This window comes from Triturus cristatus, chromosome 2_1, assembly GCF_964204655.1.
Source record: "Triturus cristatus chromosome 2_1, aTriCri1.1, whole genome shotgun sequence".
Taxonomy (NCBI): domain Eukaryota; kingdom Metazoa; phylum Chordata; class Amphibia; order Caudata; family Salamandridae; genus Triturus; species Triturus cristatus.
The window spans coordinates 889,910,184-889,934,051 of NC_140581.1; the positions used below are offsets into that span (position 1 = coordinate 889,910,184).

A 23,868-nucleotide genomic window follows, 5' to 3' on the forward strand; every position below is an offset into this window, starting at 1 on the left:
TCAAAGCATATTTTTGTCAAAAATTCCAACATTTTCACTACTTTCTCTAAATTGGAAGAATCTCTACTGACTACACCACATTCCTCGGTGGCAGATATGGATCCCTCATCGGCGACCTCTGGGAAAACTGTTACTAAGCGCCTAAAACAAAATCCTCCTTCTCCTCCTAAATCAGGCTCACCAGTATCTATGGAGATGTTGCTGGATGAAATAAGGGCCCTTAGGCCATTTATGGAGGAGACTAATTCTAAACTACAAGTCCTTACAGACAACTGGTCTCAACTGGACACAAGAGTCACTACAGTTGAACAAAGTATGTCCTCATTTGGAGATACTAATGCAAGCGTATCCCAGCTTTAGTCTCAAGTTTCGATGCTTCAAAAACAGATTGAAGACCTTGAAAATCGAAGTAGGAGGAATAACCTGCGAATTTATGGTCTGGCGGAGGGAGCTCAGGGGTCGGAGACCCTCACCTTCTTTACATTTTTTCTTCCCAATGTACTACATTTAGCAGAGAGCACAGTACTCAATATTCAAAGAGCACACAGATTAGGTCATCCTTCTTCCAATACTTCACAACCACAAAGGCCAAGAGGAGTTATCATTTACTTTCTGGAATACACAGATTTGTTATTGGTGTTATCTGCGGTCAAATCTTCCCAGCGGATTACTTGGTCTGGCTCAACATTATATTTCGCGCAGGATTATGCTAAAGCCACTGCCAACAGACGTAAAGCATTTTTCAACATGAGACCAGTTCTTCGATCAATGGGTGCACGTTATGGTCTTTTTCACCCCTGTTTATTCAAGGATACATATAATAACAGGACCACAACGTATGAAGACCCAGTTAGGTTGCAAAGATTTATTAATTCATGTAATCCATCTGCCATGGACGTCATGCAATCTTCTGCTTCGAGTAATACTTGACTTTATGGACATATTGGAATTAATTAGTACCCAATTCTTTATGGATTGGTTGCTAAGCCGCCTTTTCAATCCTTTATCTATTTAATGTTGGTTTTCTATATATTATTCACAAGTTCTTTGGCTTTTAACTATTTTTTATCTTGCAGGTTTCTTGATCAGAAGGATTCTTATCTGATTTGACTATAATATGTTTATTGCTCTTTTTCTAATTCGAATTATGTTGCTCTGTTGATCCTTTACGTTTTTTATTGTTCATTGTTCCTTGTTCTCTTATTATTACCCCATTTTTGCCATCTTCCTCACTCATTGTTATCCTCCATTACCACGGATTATATATAGTTGCTTACACATATTTTTTAACTAGTCCAATGTTACTTTTATTCTTTGGTCTTCAGTACTTTTATGTATCTAATTATAGGTTATTCTTTGGCTATTTTATAATTATTTCACTCTTCGCCTTTTACAGTCACGTTTATTTTCTGGCGTGGTGTCTCCCTGACCCGGTTGGTCTTCCCTGGATGGTTCGTCTACTCCATGTGGTCTCACCCACCCCCACATTCCTGTTTCGTTTTTGTAGGTATGTTTTATGTATTGTCTTTTGTTCGGTTTTTGGTTTTACATTTCTTTTTCTCCTATTCTCAAGGTGTCTTTAATACTTCTATCTCTTTTCTCATTTCTAAATTGATATCTTTATTTCTCACAACATATCCAAACGTTTCTCTTTTGTACTTATTTCGCTATATTGGTATCTTCTCCTTCCATGATGACTTTGCTCTATCAGAGCTCTTTCTGTGGATTCAACCTAACACTATTCTTTTTTCTTTCTGGCTCTGTAGTACTTTGTTTGCGTATTTTTCCCTCCTGTTTCTCACAATTTTCTCTTACGCTCCACTATACTAGACTGTCAATATTCCCTGTTATTTGTGCTTTTCTATAACTACATATGCCATTGAAGCTAGTTTCATGGAACATTAGGGGATTAAACTCTCCTATAAAGAGATAGAGGATTTTAACTCACCTGGCCAGGCTAGATACAAACATAGCCTTCTTGCAAGAGACACACCTTACGGAAATTGAGTCTCTGAAATTAAAAAGAGGTTGGGTGGGGGAAGTATATTTTTCTCAAGGTGATGGTAAACGAAATGGAGTAGCGATCTTATGTCGTAAATCTCTTCCAGTTACATTTATTTCACACAAATCAGATACAGAGGGTAGATGGCTAAATGTTAAATTATCATTAAGAGGTGTTCCAGTTTCTTTCCTCAATGTCTATGCCACCACTGGAGGAGATACTTCATTTTGGCCTACATTGGCTAACCATCTTTCTAGCTGTATGGAAGATAATTTCATATTAGCTGGAGATTGCAATCAGGTGTTTGATCCTTTCATTGATCGGAACTCTAGGGCGTCTTTAGTTCCTAACAAACCACATAAATCTTTCATACGCACGATTACTCAATATAAACTCCTTGATGCGTAGCGCCTATGCAATCCGACCACTAGCGAATATATATTTTTTTCCCCTGTACATCAAACTCAATCTAGAATTGATTATGCATTTGTATCCCGCAATATCTTGCAATCCCTCACACATGCTGAAATTGGTCCAATTCTATTATCAGACCATGCACCGGTGTCAATTGGATTTGATTTACTACCCAAAATTAATGCCCCAAGAAGATGGCGTTTTAATAACACACTTCTTTTGGACCCAAAGTTTACTACCTCCTTCATCTCCTTTTTGAATGAATACTTTGAGATAAACCAAAAAGAATCCTTACCAATCGCGACTATTTGGGATGCTTTTAAAGCTAAAGCAAGAGATTTAATTATTAATTTTGTTGCAAAAAAACGTAAAATAGCATGTAAAACTACTAGAGATCTCCTCCAAGACATTAAGAAACTGGAACACTCTTATTATGTTTCCAATTCGAAAGAATGTTTAATGGCTCTTATAAATGCGAAACTGTCATTTAACAAGAAATCAACTGAGGACGCTTCACTTTACCTGTTAAAGTCTAGCGCAAAGTTTTATGGTGGTAAAAACAAGGCAGGTAAAATACTAGAAGATTATTTAAAAATTAAGCATAACAAATTAAATATTGAATCTGTTTATGACGAGCATAATGTTTTAAAACGTAAGGATGCTGAAATTTTGGATGAATACTCCATTTTTTGCAAATCCTTGTATGCATCGGAAACCCATCCCACTGATCACACTTTATCACAGTTTTTTTCAAACATTCAAAAATCCCAACAGAGCCAGCTGGATCTTTCTCCCCTAGAAGCGGATCTCAATCAGCAAGAGCTTTTAAAAGCTCTTCACACCTTGAAAAGAGACAAAGCTCCTGGCCCAGACGGATTCACTGTCGAATTTCATCTCCATTTTCTACTCTTTTAATACCTAATTACACTCCTTGATACATTTCTTTTAATCTTCAAATAACTCATCTGTTTCTTTTTCATATGCACATATAAGGCTCATTCCTAAAGAGGGTAAAGACTCCAAACATTGTAAAAATTACAGGCCCATTTCCCTGGTCAACATTGACTATAAAAAAAAATCCAAACCCCTGGCCATACGATTAGATTCATATTTACCGAAACTACTAGGAAAAGAACAATCCGGCTTTGTTAAGGGAAGGTTTATAACAGATAACACACGACTTTTCTTTAATGTCCTTTCCAAATCTTCTCACTTAAACCATCCTTTAGCAGCAATTGCGCTGGATGCCGAAAAGGCTTTCGATAGAGTTGAATGGAAATACTTATTCTACACCCTCAAATGGTTTGGCTTTGGCCACAATTTTTTAAACTTTATTTCTCTTCTTTATTCCAACCCCCGAGCTGCTGTTTGTGCCAACGGATTGGTCTCTCCATTTTTCAACTTAGGCAGAGGGGTACGTCAAGGATTTCCTCTTTCCCCTTTTTTGTTTAATTTGGCTATGGAACCATTTTTAACCACAATACGACAGAATCCAAATATACACGGATTTCTGATGTCAAACGCTCATATAAAATTGGCGGCCTACGCTGATGATATCTTACTTTTTTTGTCAAATCCAAACGACTCAGTTCCAGCTTTCTTAACAGAAGTTAAGTCCTACTCTCTCATCTCTGGGTACAAGTTAAATAATGACAAATGTGAAATTCTGCCCTTGACAAAATACTGTTTTATTTCTCATTTCATTGCCTCCAAATTTTCTTGGAGTCCAAATCATATTAAATATTTAGGTTTATATTTTACACCTTCAATCTCAGGTACGATACTATTATGCATGAATAAATGCTTTCAAAAACTTTCAGAACTAACATCTAAATGGCATCCCCTTTATCTATCTTGGTGGGGCTGCTTAGATACCATAAAAATTATGCTGACACCTATAGTTTTATCCTTTATTTCTAATATACCAATTCCCATTTCTCCAAACTATTTAAAAAATTCATTCCATTTTATCCTCCTTTTTATGGAACAACAAAAAACCTTGGATGTCTATATTAAAATTAACAAGACCCAAAATAAAAGGAGGTGTAAACTTTCCGGACTTCCGAATCTACCAGAAAGCTTTCCTTTTACGCCAAGCATCTCTTTGGTTACTTGACTCTAACGATGACTGCCCTCTTTGGACTACATTAGAAGGACGTTTTTTATCTCCCTTTTCATTTCAAGAGTACCTTTCATTCTCGCGAAAACCACAATCCGTCTCTAATTTAATAATAAAGCATACTTCCAAACTTCTTGACTTGCCTTCCACTCACACTTCTATTACCGCAGACTCTTTCCTTAACTCGACAATTTGGCACAATAAATACTTGATGCTCCAAAATAAACTTTTTATTGGAAAACTTGGAGGAACAAAGGTTTAATATGGGTTCATCAACTATTTTTGGACTCCAATTTTATGTCTTTTGATACTCTAAGCCAATTACTTAACTTACCAACTTCCTTTACACATAAATATAACTTGCTAAAAATTACTGTGTTGGATACCTATGATCAACTCCGAGAGTCACATAATACCTCTACTATCTCACAGCCCTCCCCAACTCTTCACACATTATTAAAGACAATACCCAAAGCATCCACTATTTATAATTATTTACGAGGTACTGATTTGGTCAGACAAAAGACTAAAATAGAAGAGGCATGGGAATGTGATCTTGATGTATGTTGGCCGCTCTCACTCTGGAAGGGCATATGGACTAAGATTCGTAAATCTTCTAGGGCAGCAAACACTACGCAAACTTTATTTTTTTTTTACAACAGACTCCTAATTACACCAGCTACCTTGAGTTAAAGATTCCATATCACATCAGATTTATGCTGGACTTGTTCTTCTCCCACTGCTGATTTATTCCATATGCTTTTTTCTTGCTCACGTGTACACATATTTTGGAAACAAGTGTGGTCTCAAATCAACTTAATTTTTAATACTAAATTTCCTTTCTCTTTTACTCACATTTTCCTAGGCAGCCTCTCCCCCATTTGGGATAATGTCTGTCTCAATATTAAAATTATTGAGTCATTATTATCAGTCGCCTTTCAGCAAATAACTACTAATTGGAAAGACTCTACAAAAATGTCCTATAAAGCCTGGTGGTACACTGTTTGCCATAACCAAAGACTGAATACTGCTTTTGTTTATCCTATTAATTTGGCGACGAAATGCCTGGATTTATGGTCACCTGTTACAACATACTTTGATGTTTTTGCCAAACGAAGTTCCATGTTAAGACCCTCTCAACAGGAAGTTCTTAAACCACCGTTACTTTCTTCTCATCTCCCAATGGTATTTTTGTTCACACATCCTGTTTTATTTTCCTTTTTTAATTTTGATATTCAGAGTCCAATATCTGTATTTTAATTGTAAAAGCTTTAATTATATTGATTTGTACTTCACATTGTATGTTATACTTTGACACCTTATTCTCTTTCAATAAAATTCTTTTTGAACTGAAAATGGATCTGTAAACACATGATGCAATACCATTGGAATGTGTTTAAACATACTTCAACACGTAGCCAGGCTGCCCCTTACAAGACCAATCCTGGAAAACATACTTATTTAGTGGGGCGTGATGTCGCACCATCGATCTTTGCGCACCGCCATCGATAGACAATGCAGTCGGAAACAACAGGAACAAGACGCATCTTATCCGTCTCTTGTCTAAAAGGAATGGAATGCTAACCACGGCTGCCATGTTGGGTCAGAAATTAACTGTGTGCACCACTGGTCCCTGTGGAACTAATCTAGAATGCTCAAGTGACATGTGTGCATTTATAAGTATGCATGCATACAACACACATTGCCATGTGGAACGGGGGTCAGAAACATTGACAGACATGTCTAAAATGTATCTATTATGGCGCATTGTACAATACATTGTATCACATCAATGAAAGGACAGAATATAATGACTGATACTTGCATGTATAAATAATCAGGTATCTTAGGGTGTGACAAATCATTCAACCTTATGGCTGTACAATTGGGCATGTAAGACAACCTTCCATATGAGTGAGGGATACAGCACAGATCTTACACTTATCTTACATCTCTATGTTTAATATTCACATGCTATCCCATAGCAGTGTATCAAAGTGAGTACAGATATTATCTAAAAATCACCAGTACAGTAGTAATCATATTCATGGTATACACACACTAGGTGTATGTTTCAAAGTGTAGTGTATGTAAGAGCAGGACTTTTCATTTAGGAAGAACGGAAAGCCGCCTCAGCTCACCTACATCGTTAAGCCCAATGTTCGTGCTTTTAAGTAAAACATCCATTTGCATTCTTTGCGGTTAAGTATGTCGCTGATATTTCCACCACGGTTGTCCATTGCAATTACTTAAACCACTTGTCAGAAAAGGTCGTTCTCTGAGTGTTGCAGGTCTCTGTAATGGTGGACCAGGGGTGCACCTTCCACCTTACATCTGATTCTGCTCCTGTGCTGGGCGATGCGTTGTTTCACCATTCGCGATGTTTGTCCTAAATACAACTTCATGTAAGGAAATCTTATCACATAAATTACATTTTTGGTATTACAGTAAGAGAATGCTCTCAAAGTGAACTTTTTGTCATTGGTGTCCAGAGTTTTATGGTTCGCGGTGAATGCACATACTACGCATCCACCACATCTATGATGTCCGGCCAATGCTGGAAGTCCCCAGTGTGCCCTGATGTTGTCATTGCTGCGGGGTCTCTGTGGGCTCTAACTAAATGATCCCTGATGTTTTTGTTCCTTTTAAAGACGAGTCTTTGCATATTTGGTTCATTAATGGGCAATTTCTGAAAACAATTTTCTGAATCTCATTGCTAGTAGGTGAGAATGTGCTATACATAACGATTTTCTCCTTCTCCTCTCTTACTCTGGGGGTAAGGGTGGCTTCACTTGGGCAGAACCAGGCCCTTTTCAAAGCTCTTTTGACTATTTTCTTAGGGTACCTTTCTCTAGTAATTTACTCTTTAGTGTGTCAAACTCTTTAAGAAATCATCTTTCAATTTACAAGTTCTCTGTAGAATTAAAAATTGTCCGTAGGGGAGATTACCTCTTTGAGCTCAGGGATGGCGGCTGTTATAACTGAGTAAAGTGTTAATGTCAGTAGGTTTCTTGTAAAGGGTCATGTACAAAAAGCCTCTGTCATGTCTGACAAGTAGGTCCAGGTAGCTCACTTAATCTCAACTGTAATTAGCCATGAATTTTAAATCCTGATTTTGTGAGTTGATCCATTGTATGAACCTATAAAGTTCATCCTCATTGCCATGCCAGTTCAGGAATATGTTATCATCATATCTCTTCCATTCCCTGATCTTTTCTTTGAAAGGATTACTAGGGTGCTATATGGTGTCATCTTCAAATTTGCCCACAAAGAGATTAGCTACATTCGGTGCGAAGCAAGCGCCCATGGTTCTCCCTTCTTTTTCAGAAAAAGCTTGTTTCCGAACATGAAGTAGTTTTGTTTGAGTGCTACATCCAGGAGTGTACTGATGAATCTACATTTGCCCTCGTCTTTGTCTGTTAGAGAAAGGACTTGGTGTATAATCTTAATGGCTTCGTTTTGTGGTATATTTGTATTAAGTGGCTCTACAGCTAGTGTCACTAAAATGTCCTGATCTATTTCAAAAGGGACATCTTCGACCTCATTGATAAATTGCATACTGTCCCTTACATACGATTTGAGTTTGGCAACTTCCTCTCTAATGTGAGTGCTGCAGCCACGGTTAGCATTCTATTCCTTCTAGACACAAGACAGATAAGATGTGTCTCATTCCGGTTGTTTCTGGCTACATTGTCTTTCGATGGCTGTGAGTGGGGCTGGATGGTATGACGCCATGCCCCACTAAATAAGTACATTTTGGAGGTTTGATATTGTAGGGGACAACCCAACTACGTGTTTAAATATGTTTAAACAAGTTCCAATGGTATCACATCATGTTTTAACAGATCCATAATCTTTAAATACACTTGGTCTGGGTAGGAGTTCCCTGAACCTTTGACTTAGGTAAGGCCCGTAATCTAATTGGTGGGCACTCTTTTGCATGATTCACACAGCTGCATATTGTACAACATCAGCCTTGTGTACCTCACATGAATGTTTTCGAATGAATATGTGAAGCAGCGGCTATGTAGGATTATGACTTGCACCCCCTTACTTGGTACCTGATGTATGGGCATATCATAATACCCCTCCCCCCCAATGCACAACTTTCTACGTGTACTATGGCTTGGATAAGAGATTATATCTTATGGCTGATATCTTCCACCGTTTTAATATGTTTGGATTTGTAGAATTCCCAGCGCATGAGATTCACACTGCACAGTAGGATTCAGTGCAAGTGGGATGCATGATGATGCTATGATCATGAAGGCTAATGAGTTTTGATTTACAACTGGTGACCCTAGCAGATACACGGTTGAGTACAATTTATTTGCTTGACACTAGGCTTTGCACACATTTTATGGTCTAGAAGCGCATGAAATGCACCTTACACAGATGGGTGCAGGGTTGCATGACGATCAGTAAATACATTATAGGGACCGTATGATATATGTTTATGCTGGATTTAGTAGGGTTGACAGTGATATATACATTGTGCAATTTTCAGAATCACGCATATGCTGATTGACACACGTGATGTGGATTTGGCGGCGATACTGAAATTGTTGTTTTCTTGTGGATTATTAATATGAAGGATTTTGACAAACACTGACCTCCTGTTCTCAACTGTAACTCAGTCTTGTCTGCGGACAGCTGCTACCACTTGATGGTAGCTTTATGCCACAACTATATTATGCAAACTTTGTGCATTTGGTACACCTAGACTGATTTTTGGTCTGGGTTTCTGTCTACCCTCCCCTTGCAGATATTAAGCCAGACGACTATTGTCCTGAGGAGACCGCGATAATCATTAGGAGTCGAAATGTCAATATTGTTTCACTTGGTTATTGATTAATAATAATTTGACAAGTTGCAAAGCTACATGCATGTTATCTGCTTGTAAATATTTATTACCAGTTTTGTTGTGTGTCTTTTGTGTATATTTTGTATTTATTCACACACTGGAGCACTGCATTGCCTGCACTTATGTTAGCTCTTGTATCATTATCTGCATAAATATTGAAGAACAATACAAAACAACAGCCACAGAAATCTTTGTCAGCAAGTTGTGAGCATTATTTTATTTTTTGTGGCAAATACTACCAAAATGTGTACTTACCACTAGGTTTTTCCACATAACACATTGAGTGTTGACTTCCTCTGACAGATGCAGGAGGATGCCACATTTCAGAAAAGAGTCCCACAGTATACTCAACAGACTGGCATGATACCTTATGGGAGGAAGAATCCTTCCTCTCTAACAATACTTTACACAGAACTACTCCAGAAATGGCAGTGAGAATGGGTGATTTAATTATGGAAGACGAAATCCAGGAGGCAATAGATGAACTCCCCTACTCAAAGGCCCCAGCAATTGATGGCTACCCAGCTGAATTTTACAAAACAAATAAAAAACTTGTAATCCCCCTCTACTCTACTTATTATTTAATGAAATACAGGAAAGTTCTTCCCCATTACCAGAGGAAAATAGGGCAAGAATAGTGATCATCTTCAAGCTGGAAAAAGATCCAAATAACTGTGCGAGTTACAGACTGATCTCATTGATCAATGCTAACTTCAGAATATTTACAAAGGCTCTAGGCAACAGACTGAAGGCAGTGCGACTGGCTCTTCTGCACCCCGAACAGGTTTACTTTGTCCGGCATTGTTACTCAGATGCCCATTTACCATACCTAATCCATGTCCTCCGGCTGGTGAGAGACGATGACAAGAAATGATAGGGGGTGTCACCTTAGAAAGAATGGGATTGTCTCATGTCTATATTTCGAAAATACAGTGGTTATATAGCCACCCAACGATAGAGGTAGCATGCAACAGATATGTGTCACAGCTGCTTAATTTTAGGAGGGGTACACTGCAGGGATTTCGGTTATCCTCATTACTTTGTATCCTTGCAATAGAGCCACTAAAAATTTTCATTAAGCAGAATGCAAACATTCAAGGAATCCCTATACCTGCAAGACATTGTGAAGCCCTCTTGTATGCAGACATTCTTCTGACACTGTTGAACCCGGATAGTTCTATCACTTAACTTACGAACGCCATCTCCGATTTCTCCAGGTTGTCTGGATACTACATAAACTGTGGAAAATGTGAGGCCATGCCACTGCCGAGAACCACTACAGCAGCTATGCAAGGAACTTACCAGTTACATTGGAGTCAAATCTTGATTACCTAGGGATCCTCATTCAGAGGTGTCATGGATGCATGTCACAGGATAACTTACATCATGTGATACATAAACTGAATCAAGCCAGGGCCAGATGGTCGGTGCTAAACTTCCTTAATGGGGTAGTTATTGAAATTAAGGTGGAACCCCAAATTACCTATATTTTGCAACACATTTCTTGAAAATACCAAAATCTGACAAACCTCTTAGCAGGCTAAAGCTTTTTTTCTGAGGAGGAAAGAAACCTTGCCTCAAAATGAATAAACTGTATCCCAGTGTAAGTAGTGGGGGCTTCTCTTACCACACATAGATATGATTCAGATTTCCTTCCTCCTAGCCCAGATCTATTAACGGATACATGACATTATGGAATAACTGGTGTGGGTACGTTTAGAAGATAAGCTCCTGGGAGGTACAGGGATCTTAGCATATTATACACCTGAGACAAACACTACTTTATACAGCCCCGTCTGGTGTTGAGAGCCATCAGTGTAGTCAGGCAAGTGGCCCACCAAGTTATTCATGCCCACCAGGCTCTGCTTGTTGGAGCCCCTTCATAGGGTAATCACAAAAACAAAATAGGAGATATAGAAATTGCATGTGTGGACTTCCATAGAAAAGGAGTGAACACATTGGACCAATTGCTTGTAGAAGGGAAATGTATTAACTCTGGGGAAGCTCAGAAAAGGTTTAGTCTCACTTGGTGCCAATCCCGAGATAAGGGCAACTCATACACTGCCTGCAGATGGTTCTAAGCTCCCATCCCAAATATCTTCCCAAGTCATCAATACTGCAATACATGAAAGCCTGAGATACACATAAAGGACTAGTCTCCAGATCAATAACAAATCCTCATTGATGCAACTTATTCCCAGCCACAGATATGCCACCTTCAGAACTGGTTGTCCAATAGACTACAGTTAGACTATGATGACGCTGATTGGATGGAGCTATTACAAAATGATGATATACAGCTGGGAGAAGCCACATTGCAACTAGGCTATTATAAACTCCTTTTTAGATGGCACTGGAACCCTTACAGACTGGTGAAGCAGGTCTCCCACCTGCTTTCACATGTTGGTGGTGTCAGGACCCGAACGGAGACATAGTTCATATAGTATGGGAATATCAGCTTTTGAAAGCCTACTGCCAGGACATCTGGAAGAAAATATCCAACCTATCTGGGGCAGCTAGAGACCTGGAAGGCCCTGCTGTGCTCTTGCACGACACATCATACTACCCAGAGATCACTCAAGAGGTGAGTCAGTGGCTTGTCACTGCACTAGTATTCACCATAATGGGGACCCAGTGGCCCTGGATAATGACCCAGGTACCAACAACAATGGAGTGGATGCTGGAGATGTACCTAATTGCTTCATATACGCAGACAGTACATAAACTAAATGGCCATATGTCTAAATTTGATGCAGTATGGGGAGGGGCGATTCTTCAGGATTGATACAGAACCTATGTAACATTTCCTGACTTGAACACCATGGCTACTTGATACTAGTGACAGGATTCCCGATTCATGGGAGGACCACTGAAAATCAAGAGAGTAGGTATTAGTACAAGTTCCACAGATCAGTTACTGCTATTGAGGCAACCATCATAGAGAGTAGTAGTGTGTAACACTGCAGAATAAAAAGGTGATATGCTCACACCCCATTGTTTAAAACGGGACAAGTGCAGACTGCTGAGAGTTGCTGGGGTAGGCGAGGGAAGGAGAGGGGATTTATACGAGGGAAAGGGGAACACGGAGTGGGAGGTAGTAGGAGTTGGACGTAATGGTTAAGATAGGGATAAAGTAAGGGTTAAGTGTTTAATGTTAGAACTGAGTCTAGTGAACACAGATCTGAGCCAAAACTTCAGTAACGCAGACAAATGTTTGAAGTAGAAAGATGATGTTATATCCTATCTATGAACAGATCATCTACAGACTGTGACATGACAACCAACTGATTAAGCAATAATCATAGAGTAAGAACAGAGGCCTCCCCCATTGCCACTTTTCCCTTCTATTAACATTCATCCAGTACAGTGTTAACAGACTGTCATCAAACTGAACATGTACTAGTTTCCTGATTGTGATTATATCTGGTCTGTAGGGCATAGTTTGGTCTGAATATAGAAATGGGAAAATAGACAAATATGGATGCAGCTGTTTTCATGAGGGGATGCATTTCAATTGTAATAACCCAAGCGGTATAACTACTGAGCCCTATTTTGAAAGGAAAGTTTAACGAAAAGAGATTATAAAAAAATAATAAATAAAAAGATAATGTTAATTTAATTTGTTTAAATTAGTTAAATCTTTAATTCGAAATTAATAGTGCAGTAGTTTTTTTTTATTTTGTTCTACATTTTAAATACATTTAATTTACAAAACTTTTGACAAAAATATTTTTTTCATTTTTGTAAAAGTTTAATAGCCTTTGAAATGTTCAGCATGCTTTGCCAAATAGGGAGATCTCCACCCTATCCCTATTTGTGGAGATATACCTATAATAAAGTATACTAAACAGTAAAAACGTTTATTACATTTATTTATATTTTTTAATAGTTTAAATAATTTCATTTTCATTTAACATTATTTTCAATGGGGTTTAATTATAAGTCCCTAATTCTACTGATTTCTATTGGAGGGTGTTGCATTACTGGTGGTTGAACATGTATGGTGCTAGACTTACTCCACCTCTAGGCTGGAGTAAATTTACTATAGTTTTGGGTCCTTTTGACTGTAGTAGCTTTGGAAGTGAAGTTTATGAATAGGAATGGGCTTACTCCTTTTTGGGTGGGTGTCTACCTCTCACTAAACCCCTCCTTAACATTTCACTACCCTCTTCTTACTCCTCCATAAACTCACCTATTTCTAGTAACTTTGCCCCATTTTTCAACCACTCCCTCAGGTGCTCCCGCATTTACAACTTAGGGGCCGATTCCGATTCCGGTCGGAAGGGCTCCGAACATCGTTCGGAGCCCTTCCGCCCGCATCGGAATGTGCCGGACGGATTCCTTTCCGACCGAGTCATTCCGATGGGCTCGGTCGGAAAGGAATCCGACTCGGATTTCTGGATGGCTGACGACAGGCTTCAGTACTCCCCCGGCCGCCTCTTTACGACCGAGGAAGTACGATGGCAGTTTTTCACTGCCTTTTAGTGCCAGTCTTTCTGGCACGAAAAGGCAGTCAGAAACAGTCTTTGGGGGCACCCAGTAGGGCCCTCATGGGTGCGAGGCCACCAAATGGTGGCCTGGGGGCACCTATGGAGCCCCTCTGTGGATCCCTACACCCCGTGGCAGGCACCTTGGGGTGCCGGCCACAGGGTGCAGGGATGAACTGCACCCCTGCTTATCACAATGCAAGCATGCATTCCACTCAGAATGCATGCTCCCATTGTGAAGAACCCTGTTCGGTCGCATCATACTTGCAGGGCCGTAACCGACGACAGCAGGTCGGTCGGTTACGGCTCCTGACCGATGTCAGACGGACCTGAGTCCGTCCGACATCAGAATCGGCCCTTAATAGTAAAATTGTGTTTATAAGGATTTTACCTTAGAAAAGATACGTAAGATGGAGGTGGAGATTTACACTCGTAGATTTGTGACCAGCATGTTATAGTATTTTAGTACTACTACTGTAGTACTACTAATTGGACTACAAAATGTAGTTTGTGTCTGAGGCTTTAGTGTTCTAAAACTATTTTTGCCAATTTTTTATGTACAAAGGCCGGATGAATAAATACAAATACAAAATAAACCAAACTGAACGTAGCTTTTCTCAATAAATGGCTAATATTGATGGAAAAGCATAAGTATTTGGACAAGCAAAATAATCTAAACTTCATATCTAATGAAACCTAGGAAAGAAATAAAAGAAAGTACATTTTTACAAATAAAATCACCACTAATATTTCTGAAAATATCTGCCTACAAATCTGACAATAAATGTCTGTCTGGGCGTTTACGCTGCCTACTGAGTCACATTCTGGGAAGTCTACGGAATCTTCACATCAATTATCAGGGCAATTCTAGTTTTGAACCCGATTCCCCAGTAATTCCTGGTTTCTCCGGGATTTCGCCCAAAGATTTCACCTAATTGAAGTGACCTCCTCAGGTGAACCATCAAAGATCTGTGGTAAATCTGAAGATCTCCTATCACCCAGCAGCGGCTCCTCCGCTCAGGCGGAGGAGCTTCGCCCCACTACTCTCACAGCAGCGCAGCAAGAAAAAATAAAATGACAATAACACATTGTTATTATCATTTAAATTTTTTGCTCAGATCCAGCTTTGGGTGGGTTGGAGCTGGTTCACAGGAGGAGGAGTGGCGTGGGTACTACTAAGTGCTTGTGATGGTTTGGCCAGCCGTCTTGTGCCGGCCAGCCCGTCATGCGCACTTAGCATTTCTCCACCTGGCTGTGTTGCATAGTCGGTGGAGAACTGTCCCAAAGCTCCCAGGTACTGCCTGAGCAGCTAATCATACCGCTCAGAACAATCATGACGCTGCTGTCATGCTTGTGAAAGCAACGTCATGATTAGCTTAGGGGAACCTGAGAGCTTCCTAGAGTCAGAAGGAAGAGAAGAGGGCGGAGGAGATGCGGCAGCCGTAACCAGGAAAGTGATTTTTTTTTCAACACACCTCCACCTGCCCTGCCCCGCCCCACCACCCCCGTTCCACCAGCTATATCAACATTACAGGGACATTATTTAATGAGACTCATAATGTCAAGTAAAAATGTTTTGGTCATGGAAATGTCTATTCATCTGACTGGCTTCTAAACAAGCTTTGAAACATCCTGTAACCAGGACATCATGTCACAGCCTGGAAGTTTCTCTCCTCCATACCTCCTTTGTGATTACTCAGCTTAAAGCAGGCAGGCAGGTTGGCTGGAGGGAGAAAGGTGGACCAGAGAGGAAAGGTGGGGGAGAATGTGAAGAATGGGGTTAAAGTCAGAAGGCTCAGGGGCAGTGCTTAATTTGAGCCGGGGGTTTCTCCTTGTTGGCACCGGCACTTATATCTCAAAACCAGCAACGCATGACTGTCTGTCTATTTTTTGGGTGAGCACAATAATAGTGTTTAATAATTCACTACATATTTTAAATGAATAATACCTATCGTTCCTGCCATACTTAGAGATTTAGATGCCCTGGAATAGTATGAATTGTCACGCTTGTATAAATGTAGTGGTTACTAGTTCATGTTGGTACCGGCACTGGCAGCGCTGCCTGGGACAATGGGTGGTGCAAGCTGGAGCGACCTCCTGAGAAAAGACCTGCCACTTAAGTTTTTTACAACTTAAACACAGTTCAGGGGAAAGTCAGTAGGCTAAGGGATAGTATGCTAAGTTGAGGAAAGAATAGGTAAACTGGGGGGAAGAGGACAGGTATAGAAGAAACTGTGCAAATTGGGGAGGGCCAAAATGGCCTGTCTGAGAATGAAGCAGTCAAGTTAAGGGTAAAGAGTGAGGGAAACTGGGCAGTCTCAGGAGAGAACTGGCAAGCTTTTGAGGAAACGTGTGCAGTCTCACTATGAATAAAGCAGGCTGAGAAGAAAGCAGATTGATCGGAGAAGGATGAGCAACTTAGAGGAAGCACCAGCTGACTCTGGAAGAAGAACAGACTGGAAGAAACTGCAAAGGTTTGTGGGGAAAAAACAGACTTGGGGGAGAGCCAGAAAACTGGTGGAAAGTGTGGAGACTGGGGGAAAGCAGGCAGGCTGAAAGAAAAGAACTATGACAAGGAAAAGAGCACACCAAGGGTGACGTGGCAAACTCTAGCAAAAAATGGGCAGATTGGAGAAAAGAGGGCAGGCTCAGGGGAAAGCAGTCAGAGTTGAGAGAGAAACTGGCAGACTGCAGGAAAGTGAGATAACTCTAAGGAAAGTGAGCAGAATCAGAGAGAACGGACATTTTAGCAAAGATAACATAGCCATTTCATTGAATTTGCTCACATTCTTTCAGCATCAGTAAACAAAAAACGATTCTAAAGATTCCTTTTCAGACACGTATGCGGTGCAGCTTAATCCCAGCCACAGATATGCCACCTTCAGGAACGAGTTGTCCAATAGGCTACACTATGAAGATGCTGATTGGTCGGAGCTATTACAAAATCATGATAAACAGCTGAGGGAAGCCACACTGAAACTAGGCTATTATTAACTCATTTATAGATGGCACTGGAACCCTTATAGACTGGTGAAGCAGGTCTCCCACCTGCTTTCACATGCTGGTGGTGTCAGGACCCGAAGGGAGACATAGTTCATATAGTGTGGGAATATCGGATTGTGAAAACCTACTGCCAGGACATCTGGAAGAAAATATCCAAAGTATCTGGGGCAGCTGGAGACCCAGAAGGCCCTGCTGTGCTCTTGCACGACACATCATACTACCCAGAGATCACTCAAGAGGTGAATCTGTGGTTTGTCACTGCACTAGTAGCAGGGCCGGACTGGTCGTAGCGGGCACCGGGCATTTCCCCGGTGGGCCGCAAGGGTGGGGGCCGGTTTGCAGCCCCTGGGGGGCCGCTTTTGTTACAGGGCTGTTTTTGCAGCATAGCTGAAATATCAGCCGAAACCGGCCCTGGCAAACATCTCCCCGGCCGGCCAAGCACTTTGCCAGGGCTGGTTTTGGTTCCCAGTCCGGCCCTGACTAGTAGTCACCATAATCGGGACCCTGAGGCCCTGGATAATGACCCAGGCACCAACAACAATGGAGTGGATGCTGGAGATGTACCTAATTGCTTCATATAAGCAGACAGTACATAAACTAAATGGCCATATGTCTAACTTTAATGCTGTATGGGGAGGGGCCATTCTTCAGGATTGTCACCTTGTAAACAATCTCTAGCCCCTCACACTTGCTCATGTTCACAGTGTGCATATTTCAGAGGTGTACTTGAGGGATTAGGGCCACGCTGTTTAATGCTTTCAAGTCAACTTTGCCAAAAGGATGCACCAATTAGGTGCAGTGCTCTAATTTTTCTGGAGTTTATGGTCAATTAAGGGCTATGAACCGTGTTAAGAGCTACCATGTTTTGACTGGATGGTTGTTATCCCTAACACCTTGTTTATCAACAATGCAACAATGAATCTTTTGTTGACACATACCTGTGTGTGACCCAGGTGACCAGGGTAGCCTTCGCACCTCATGGTTTTATTTATTTCAACAGTGTAATTTATTGTTTGGTTATTACTTCTTCTTAGTGCACAGTTAAACATTTTTAAGTATTTTAAAATTTTCTTTAGCACACAATTGTTCTAGCTGGACATCTTAGAGCATATTCACAAACTGTATTTTGTAGTACGTTTTGTAGTACTACAATAGTACAAATGCACTACAAAATGCTATTCCCAAACCTACGTGTGGAGTTTCCACCTCTCTTATCTTTTTCTGTGCGGCTATCTCTGCCCCGACTGCAAAGTCTCCACACACATAGGTATACGTTTTATTGTCAAATGTGGGCGGGATGGAGGGAGTGGCTGGGGAATACTTACAACTAAATGCTAGGGCAATCAGGAAGAGAAAGAAGGTGGTAAGGTATAGTCGGGGAGGGGATTTCGGGGAGACGTCTACCCACCCATAAAAGAGTGAGCCCGTTGCTATTCACAAACTGCCCTTCTTAAAGTTACTACAGCTACAAAGGGAACCAAACAGCAGTAAATTACTTCAGCTAATAGCTGAAGTTCAGCACCACACATTGCCAACCATTGAGACTGCAACAGCCTCCCATATACAAACCAGTGGAGGTAGAGACTTAAAGTAAAATCCCATAGGAAATATTGTTAAATGAAGTTAAATACATTTAGGTACATTAGTTACAAATATAAATATTTATAATTTCATGCTAGAAAAACAAAAATGTGCATATTTATTATTTACTTATACATATTAAAGCAATATTTTTGAATTACATAAGTAATGCTACAATATATGTTATTAAATATAATATAATTAAATTAATCTAAGTTAGTTCCATAAATCACCTTTAATAATTATTAACACTTTTTTTTAGGTGGAAATATATTTTTAATTTAAACTTGATAAAAATAAACACAATTTAATTTAATATATTTAAATTAAAATAATGTTTAATTTAAAATTAAAATAATAGTGATGTAACTTTTTTTATTTGGTTCTACATTTGGGAAGTTCCCTATACTTTACCATAGGGAGAGCTCCATCCCAGTGGTGTAGATCTCCATATGGTAAAGTATGGGGAGCATTTTAAGCAGCTTCATATGGAAAAAATATGTTCAAATATTCGTATGTTAAAAATTAAAGTAAATTCTTTTTTTATATATATTCCATGTAGAACTAAAGAAAAAACACTACAGCCCAATCACCTTCCTTTTGAATTAAGTATTTGATTCATGTAAATATATTTAATTTTATTTTTCCAGAAAATGTAAATTATAAAATAAGTCCATATGGAATTATTTCCGATTTGAGAATGTTACAATACCAGTGGTTGGCCAAGTGTGGTGCTATACTTTTTTCAGGTGTAGCTTACACTTTAAAATATTGGCTCCATCCTCTTTTTCAGGAGATGGGGATATGTAAACCTAATCTTTTAAGTAACTTCGCACTCAGATTTTGGAAATAGCCAAAAGCTGTAAAGTTACTCAAAAGTGTAAGAGTAAATTAGACTGTAAATTACTCCCAAATTTAATAGCGGAATTCCTGTAATGTCACCCTTAATATTACAGTGTTTAGATTTCTTTCTCCTGGTAAAGTTCAGCAAAAAACATGAAGCATTCCATGCACACCCCACAACAAACATGTCAGTAATGTGTCCAACATTCCAGTAACATGTATGCCTTGTAAAAGAGGGCACTTCACGCTACCTGCTGCCATGTGTGAGATGCTCAGGCACTTCTCGTTATTATTTCTTTAACTCTTCGCAGCACCGCGCAGTGAACTTCTTCATCCCATAGAATATCCGGCTTCCCGGGGAGCAGCCCCCTGTGTGCGCCTGTCAGCGGGCGCGCGGCGCTCGCTGCATCCCTCCCCGTACCTGTCTCTCCGCCTCAGCCTCAGCAGTTCAGCCGCCTGAGCCCGGCGGCGAAGCGGGCGGCGCGCCTGCCATTGGCCGCCCGCCCAGCAGAGGGGGCGTCCCCTCCCCGGTAGCGGGCACCTCCTCCCGGCCGGCTGCCCGCCCCCCGCTATAAGCCGCTTTGCTGCTCTCTGCCTCTCTCGCGTCCGGCAGGCGACTCCCGCACGGCGAAAAAACATTCCCCATCCGGAGAGGGATTTGCAGAGCGAGCGAGGCGCAGATGTCATGTGAAAGCGCACATGCTCCTCCACTCACACAGCTTTGCCCTCTCCTCCTTGCGTTCTGGCTGCTTGCCTCCTTCCTGCCTGTGACCCCACCTCATCCTTGAAAGTCATCTGAAAAGAAAAAAAAGAGACATTAAAAAAGAGGGAAATAAAGGCACAAGGCGAAAGAGCAGCGGCATCCACAGCGAGAGCCCAGCGAGGTGTTTTGTGCAGAGCGCCCGAGGAGGGGCGGGGGAAAGAGGGGCCGGTGCGGGGCTCAGAGGGATGCTTCGCCCAGCAGCAGCTCTGATGCGTCCCGGCTGCCTGCCTTCGCACTGAGGGGGATTTCTCTGCTCGCTGCCCGGGCTGGCATCTTCATGACTGCGCCGAGCGAGGATTTACCCCCAGCAGCGGCACCGGCGGCAGCTCCAGCAGCACCATGCGAGGTAAGGGAGCCCAGGCTTCTGCCAGGGGTGCAGCCGCCCTCTCCACCCACTTCCAAGCAGCACCACTGCCCCAGCACATGCACTTTCAGTGACGTGTGCCTGGGTACCTTTACTTCACTAAGTGTTCTGTCACCGTTGCTTGCCGTTTGATTGTTACAAGTCAGGGAAAAGTTACACGGAGGTCAGGGCAGCACTTTGTGACACTTTCAGAGGGTGGTAGGTGAGTGTGAATCGAGGAACAATTCTTAGCTATGCCACCCATGACCATAGGTAGACCTTTCAGAAATGAATAATTCTGCCCTAAAATTCTGCTCGGGCAGAGAGCCTTTCTTGTGGCCGGTACATTGTTGGGCAATATAAGCGGCAAGTACGAAATGCGCTGTGGTGTGCAGAATAGCGCCTTCCTTTTATCTCCTTACTTAGCTGAGGGAAAACTCAGTAGTATGTAGCGGCAGGAACAATCCCCCTGAAGGCCGAGTACTGACCCCGGCCCATACTGCCTCTCAGGGGACACCTGGGTGCGCTGCAGCCCCAGACGCCATACAATCGCTATTCTTGTTGCATTTGTGTAGAGGGTGCGTTCCCATTTGTCGTCAGCCTGTACTGGCGCTTCTGTGTTTCAGGAATGCAAGAGAAAAGGCTGGGAGAGGGTGAAGGGACAGGAGGATTTACCTTTCTTGGTCTAGATGGGGAACGTTGTCGATGTATTTATTGGTCTTAGCCCAGGCGCGTGCAATGTGTCATTTTCTGCTCTCTTCTAAGTCTTTGGGTGGTTGATGGCTTCATCGTGATGACGCAAGCATGCCTGAGGAGTATGCTGCTCTGCTGGTAGCTGACCTCTGACCTTGTGTGCCGAACTCCCTCTTAGACCATCTTTGAACCTCAGCATGCTGAGTTTGTCTTGTCCGTGTTTATTTACCTACTGAAAATGTAACTTTTAGTTCTGTCGTTTGTTTGAAAGGTCAACGGAAAGTACCAAGTGCAATTTTTAAACATCCAGAACACAGACTGAAACTCTGCAGTGATTACATCTAGTGAAAGTTGTTAACATTCGTGCCCCGTGGGAGGCAAGTTCATTTGTGTGCTGGACACCTTCTAGCTTACCCCTTTTTGTTGACTTCGCCCTAACCTTCCAAAATGGATAAAGTTAGAGAGAAGCGCAATAAAAATATGTGCCCCTTCCAAAAATGCATCTACTTCGTTCGCCCTCGGCCCTCCTTATGATGAACTGCGTCACCACTGAGCACTTTTATACAGTTGTGGCCTACGCTAGTGTTTCCTGCCCTGTTTTCATGCCACCGTAAATTGTCCTGGGAAGGTGGCCGTGCTGCATACCGTCTTTGCATTTTTTGCTGTTACCAACAGGGCCCTTGGCTACTGGCGAGGCTTGTCAAGGGCCTGTCCTTGGTGCCAAAGGAGTAGGGCCCTGCTGGCACTCTCAACATTGGGTATGTTTGAAGGGGCAGTCTGTACCCCCATTCTGCGGTACTCTGGTGGTGTAATGGTAGCAGATGAATTCGGACGTCTTTCATTTGCCGTGCTTGATTTACAAGGGATTTTGTGTCGCGAGGTTAAAGCACGCAGCAGTGGGTGACTTTAATACAGGGGTCAGACGGTGGCCCAGTGGGAGGAGACTGAACACGCCTCATTACCAAAGTCTGACGGGGCTGAGAGTAAACATGGATTATAAGCAGTGTTGGGAATGGCATTATACAATCATAGGTTCCCACTACACCAGAGCACCTGGTTGCTACTGAGAAGTGTTTGTACTCTGTCTCTCAAATTAAAGAAGTGCAGGTACTCACTACATTTAAGGCACTGATCATAAGCCAGTCACCTCGACCCCACTCTCGTTTTACCTGCCTCTTCATACTGTCTGTTTTGCTGCTTCAACCCATATGACCAAGCACATTTCCTCTTTTTCTTTCTTATCCTCTTTCTGCTCTCTTTCCCTTTCTCCTAATTCTCGTTCTAGCTGGCCCTTTACTCCCCATTGTCTCCTCTCTACTTTGTTGCTCTACCCTCTCTTGTTTATTAGGTCTTTTTTACTCACTCTTCAACCGCCTTTATCCATTTCCCACTCTTTGATCACTCTAGGTTCTTTTTTTTTTTCTTGTCCCATCTTTTTTTTATTTTTTTAAGATCTTTCACCCTCAGTCCTTTTCTGCATTCTTTAAGCCCTTCTTACCCCTCTTGTTATTTCTCGCCTTTCCTTCTTCTCTCCCCTGCGCCCTCCGCCTCATTCCTCCCTTATATTCCCTCTCCGCTGTGTTCAATCATGTGGGTTGTATCAAAGGCTTTGAACTGAGATTCAGCTACATTTTGATCCAGGGCCAACAGCAGGGATTTTTTTTTTCCCTTTAACACATTGAGTTATAAATATTGTAGCGAAGAAAACAACACATGATACCAGTGTCTTATTGTTCCCTTTATTTGGCGCTGCACAGCATCACTCCGGATCATTCCTCGAGTATCAAAGCCACAGTGATCACCTCCAAAACCTCCTGAGCGCGAGGTAAAAGGAAGCGCGAGACACACAGGCAGGGCCGACTGGAGTGTAACAGGAGGCTGGATATAGGGTTTCCTTCACGGAACACACTGTAAAACACACAGACTCATGTCCGGCTGCGTCAACCTGAGGAAGGGCGCTACACCAGCCAGAGTGTGTGGGTTGAATTCAATGTAATACATGGGGGATGTGCCCTTTTGAAAACATTTATGTAACACAATCATCATCCGCGCCTGTGTCACACCGTGCAGCGGCTACACAATTGTGCTAGCACTAATCATTAAATGATGCTTGGTTCATCAGAACATAGTCTCTACATGTGTATATTCAGCGTTTACTTAACAAAAACCTGAGTGCCCTTTTAATGCAGTTTTGGCTCAAATACACATAGTTTTAAGAGTTTTTTTTTCTTTAAAAGAGGGCATCTTTTTGCACTGCCGTACCCTTTTCGACTTTACAGTAATTATTGGTCTGGTATGCAATTATCATATATTAAAATTCACTGCCCTCTTGACGCTCTTTATATTTTAGGCATTTGTCTTAAACAAACTCAGATTAAATAAGCAAAAGGCCTCTTTCTCTAACAAGCTCACAATCCCCCAAAAGGCAGCCCTAGGCTCTGAGGGGTCATTGAACATATTGTCATGGCACGCATAGTTTGGAATGCCTTGCTGCAATGAGGAGGGATTCATTTGTGTCCATCCAGTGAGGGCCTTTCCACTTCACCTCCCCGACACATGAACATCTGTAATGCGTGCATTATGGGCTCGGTGCTGGACAGGCTGTGACTCAGTGTGTGGTGGAGTCAGGGATGTGCATTAGACAAGCCCATTCCATGTTGCTGCAGTATTTCAGCCACCAATGAGTGATGGACTGACGGACCGACTGCGTAAGATTTCGCTACTGGTCTATCAAGTTATGGAAAGACGCCTCGAAG

The 23,868-nt window shown here is 41.6% G+C and overlaps 1 protein-coding gene and 1 long non-coding RNA gene across 2 annotated transcripts in view; one reads left to right on the forward strand and one right to left on the reverse strand.

Moving 5' to 3' along the window:
* Positions 1–19,671, reverse strand: part of LOC146866042 (uncharacterized) — a 39,756-nt gene extending 20,085 nt beyond the window's left edge. Inside the window, exon 1 of the long non-coding RNA XR_014976753.1 lies at positions 19,565–19,671. This is a non-coding gene — a long non-coding RNA (uncharacterized LOC146866042). The remainder of the gene's footprint in view (positions 1–19,564) is intronic.
* Positions 19,672–19,929: 258 nt separating this feature from the next.
* RORB (RAR related orphan receptor B) overlaps positions 19,930–23,868 on the forward strand; it is a 365,246-nt gene continuing 361,307 nt past the window's right edge. The window contains exon 1 of the mRNA XM_085633060.1: positions 19,930–20,422. Coding sequence (XP_085489186.1) covers positions 20,416–20,422 — 7 coding nt within the window. The 5' untranslated portion in view covers positions 19,930–20,415. The remainder of the gene's footprint in view (positions 20,423–23,868) is intronic.